At 58.6% G+C, this 3896-nt stretch overlaps 1 protein-coding gene across 1 annotated transcript; it reads left to right on the top strand.

Annotated features, from left to right (window-relative positions):
- On the top strand, window positions 1–1726 carry NRL (neural retina leucine zipper). The gene is made up of 2 exons (XM_027111724.1): window positions 1–381; window positions 1319–1726. The coding sequence occupies exons 1-2, from the start codon at window positions 1–3 to the stop codon at window positions 1724–1726; spliced, it is 789 nt and encodes a 262-aa protein (XP_026967525.1).
- The last annotated feature ends 2170 nt before the right edge of the window (window positions 1727–3896 follow it).

Raw genomic sequence — 3896 nt, 5'->3', positions numbered from 1 at the left:
ATGGCACTGCCTCCCAGTCCCCTGGCCATGGAATATGTCAATGACTTTGACTTAATGAAGTTTGAGGTAAAGCGGGAACCCTTGGAGGGGAGATCTGGCCCCCCGACAGCCTCACTGGGCTCCACACCCTACAGCTCAGTGCCTCCATCACCCACCTTCAGTGAGCCGGGCACTGTGGGGGCCACCGAGGGCACCCGGCCAGGCCTGGAGGAGCTGTACTGGCTGGCCACCCTGCAACAGCAGTTGGGGGCTGGGGAGGTGCTGGGTCTGAGTCCTGAGGAGGCCGTGGAGCTGCTGCAGGGTCAGGGCCCAGTCCCTGTTGAAGGGCCCCACACCTACTACCCAGGGAGCCCAGAGGAGACCGGAGCCCAGCATGCCCAGGTGAGTGATCAGCGAGCTGGTCCGGGGGGTGGGTAGGGTGAGGGAGGAGGCCAGCCCAGAGAGGAAGGAGAGTCCCCGGAGAGGGTTACCTATTGGGAAAGGGGTAGAGGACAGGAGAAGGGAAGAAGGACTTTTAAAAGATATCAGATAGAGAAAACTGTTTTCTGGCCCTTCTTTTTTTCTTTTTTCCAAATAGAGAGAAATGAGTAGGCTGAATCAGGAGGAAGAGGGAGAAGACAAGGTTAGAAGAGGATCGACCAAAAGGGGAGAGCTGAGAATTAAAGGGCGTCAGGAATGGTTGATTAAGGGAGGTATATAGATACTCAGTCTGGGGAACCACGGAAAGGGTTGTGCGTGGAATGGAGCAGAGCTGAGACTGTAGGAACCGGAGTGAAGTTGGCCTTTTCAAGACTTCGTGCTGCCCCAGCCCCCAACCTTCTCAGGAAGGATTGGGACTCATCCTATTAATTATAGACACAGACAGGGGTGTTGAGGGCATTAAGATGTAATCCAAATCCTTTGAGGGTCACAGGGTTGCAGCCTTCAGGACAGGGGAGCGAGGTATGTTGGAGGGGAAGGGTCTGTCCGGCCCGAGCCCACGGGACACACGTGGGCCAGGAGCCGGATGCTCATGACCCCTCTAGGTCAATGTGGGGTTCAGGGGCGCGACTGGCTCGCCCGACGGTGGGTGGGACACGCAGGGACCACCCAAAGGGGTCGGGGACCCGTGGCGGGGGTGCGGGGCAGGGGAGGGCGTGTTGGGACCTGGAACGGGATCTAGACTGCGGGACAGATTCAGGGGAAGGCGCACATTCAGGTAAAGGTGGGAGCCGGGGGCGGAGCATTCCCGAGGGCGGGGCCGGGTGGGCGGGGCCATCCGAGCTTGGAGCAGGGCGGGAGCCGGCGCTGACTCGGGCTCTGCCCATTCCCTCTGCAGCTGGCCGAGCGGTTTTCGGACGCGGCGCTGGTGTCGATGTCTGTGCGGGAGCTAAACCGGCAGCTGCGGGGCTGCGGGCGCGACGAGGCGCTGCGGCTGAAGCAGAGGCGCCGCACGCTGAAGAACCGCGGGTACGCGCAGGCCTGTCGCTCCAAGCGGCTACAACAGCGGCGCGGGCTGGAGGCCGAGCGCGCCCGCCTGGCCGCCCAGCTGGACGCGCTGCGGGCCGAGGTGGCCCGCCTGGCCAGGGAGCGCGACCTCTACAAGGCTCGCTGTGACCGGCTGGCCCCGAGCGGCCCAGGGCCGGAGGCCACGCCCCCTTCTTCCTCTGAGCCACTGGCCGCGGAGTGGTGGAGTCGGTGGGCGGGCGGCGCGCACCACCCGGGAGGCGGCTGTACCATTCACTAGATGGTTACTGAGCGCCTTCTGGTGCCAGACACTCCTTTGGGTGACCACACAAATACCCCCAAACTTCCTGGACCCTCAAGGCATGCTCTGAGGTTAGATGCCGGTCATTTTCTGGAAGAGAGGTCCCCTTCCCTCACGCAGGACGTGCACAGAAACCCTTCACCTTCTGCTCCACTCTACATGACCAGGTCACTGAAGTCTGCAGGAGTCAGTGCCAGGCACTTGGGGGGGGGGCGGGGCGCAAGGAGGTGTGGATGATGCACAGTGAATGGGAGGTGAGGGAATGGTGCAGCTCCCGGCTCAGCTTAGATTTTAATTCAAGGTTTTCAACCTGTAGTGCACTAAGGTGGTAATTAGCAATGAGGCTATGTTTTCATTCCAAGGCTTGTAACCTCCCCATTTGAGGACTACTGCATTTTCAAGATCTCAATTCCCAATATCAAGACAGACCAGGAACTCTATTCAAGAGGCTTTCTTGCAGAAAGCGCGTGGCCTCCAGGGCCCAGAGCAGCAAAGGCCTGAGGAGCTCTGGGGGTGGTTGGTGTGGGCTGGGAGAGAACCCTGGGCAGGAGTCTGAAGCCAGGGCTGCTAGTCTCAGCTCTGCCACAGGATACCTCGCAGTCACCTTGAGCAAATCACTTGCTCCCTGGGTCTCGATTACCTCATCTAATCCTCATGTGAATTGGATGACTTCTGACACCTTTCCAGTTCTGGCCTCTCCTTAGTGTGGGAGCCCCAGTGGTCTCCCCAAGAAGCCCCGAATTCAGCCTCACCAAAGGGACTTTCCGTCCTGCTCCAGCTTGCTGACGGCAGCATAGGCCCATGCACTGGTCCTCTGTTGCTCCCTCCATGCTGCCTTGGCCTCCAGACCTGCATAGGGTGCCCCTGCTCCCTCCTGTCTCTCTGAGGGCTGAGGTGAGACTTCCCCCAGCCTGACAAGGAGCTGAGAGAATGCAGCTTTTGTGAATTAAACTTGAAGTCTAGGCACAACTGTACGCTATTGGCTAGATGTTCTTGCAATTTAAGAAGTGTTTATTCTATATCCTTGCTCCAGGCCTGTGTGTGTGTGTGTGTGTGTGTGTGTGTGTGTGTGTCTGTGTGTGTGTGTGTATGACAGAGAGAAAGAGAGGGAGAGGGAGAAGGAGAGAGGCTGGATAGCCCCCACTTGGGCGGAGTGCAGCATCTCAGTTCTGAAGCCCCAATGGAAATGGGGGGGAGGGGTGGGGATTGGGCCAGATGGAGCCTCCCCCTCCCACCTCCACTGCATAGAAGCCCAGGAACAGTAGTGACCCGGCCAGGCCTGCCTGTGGCTATCCTGGCGGCTCACAGTTGCCATGGTAACCCAGCCCTCTAGTTCAGCAGCCTACAGAGAGAGTGGGTGGGGGCTCTGGGCAGAACAGAGGCATTGGGCTGGGAGCAGTTACCTGGGAGCAGCCTCTGTTGTAGGTCCTCTAAGGGAAATAATAAATGGGGAGAAGGAGTTGGGTGTGGGGGAAGAGGCTCCCATATGTCTCTCTTCCTTTCTGCCCCCTCTACCCACCCCCTCCCCAGCTGTCTCTTCCCATCCCCGTTCTTGTTCCCTCCTCCCCCTCCTCTAGCCAAGCTCGTCCCTCCTCCACTCAGGAGACTGCCATGGGAGTCCTTTCCTCTATCTCCACCAGGATTTCTTTCTCTTCTCTCCCTTTCCCACTACTGGCTACTGGCCACCCTCTTTGACTCTGGCTTCTCTCTCTGAGTGGCTCACGGCACCTTTAGCCTCTCCTCCTCCATCCCCTTCCACGTGCATCGTTGAAGGGAGAGGCTGGGGCAGGGAAGGTCCTTCTAGGAGCCCAGCTCTTCTTCCCTCACTCTGGATATCCCTCAGATCCTCACCTGCTCTCTACAGCTGTGATCCAGACCCACTACTGCTCTTGCCTGCCTTCCTTAACTGGCTGAGGCTCTGCACGGCACACATATGGGCAGAGACGCCCATCCATACGCACCTCCACCCGTACACACAACTGGGCCATGTTTACACACACTTGGGTCACAAGCTGAGGGTCACACGGATTCACCTCAAACAGAAGTTGCACACTCATGATTAAATGTGGGTCCTTTAGTCAGATGGGCCTGGACTCAGGTTCCAGGCTTACCAGTTCTTCTTTGACCATATGGGTGAGCTTCAATCGAG

The sequence above is a fragment of the Aethalodelphis obliquidens genome, unplaced genomic scaffold (genome assembly GCF_003676395.1).
Source record: "Aethalodelphis obliquidens isolate GAN/ISIS:26980383/991018 unplaced genomic scaffold, ASM367639v1 scaffold10, whole genome shotgun sequence".
Classification (NCBI taxonomy): Eukaryota; Metazoa; Chordata; class Mammalia; order Artiodactyla; family Delphinidae; genus Aethalodelphis; species Aethalodelphis obliquidens.
This window is presented reverse-complemented; position numbering and strand designations above follow the sequence as displayed.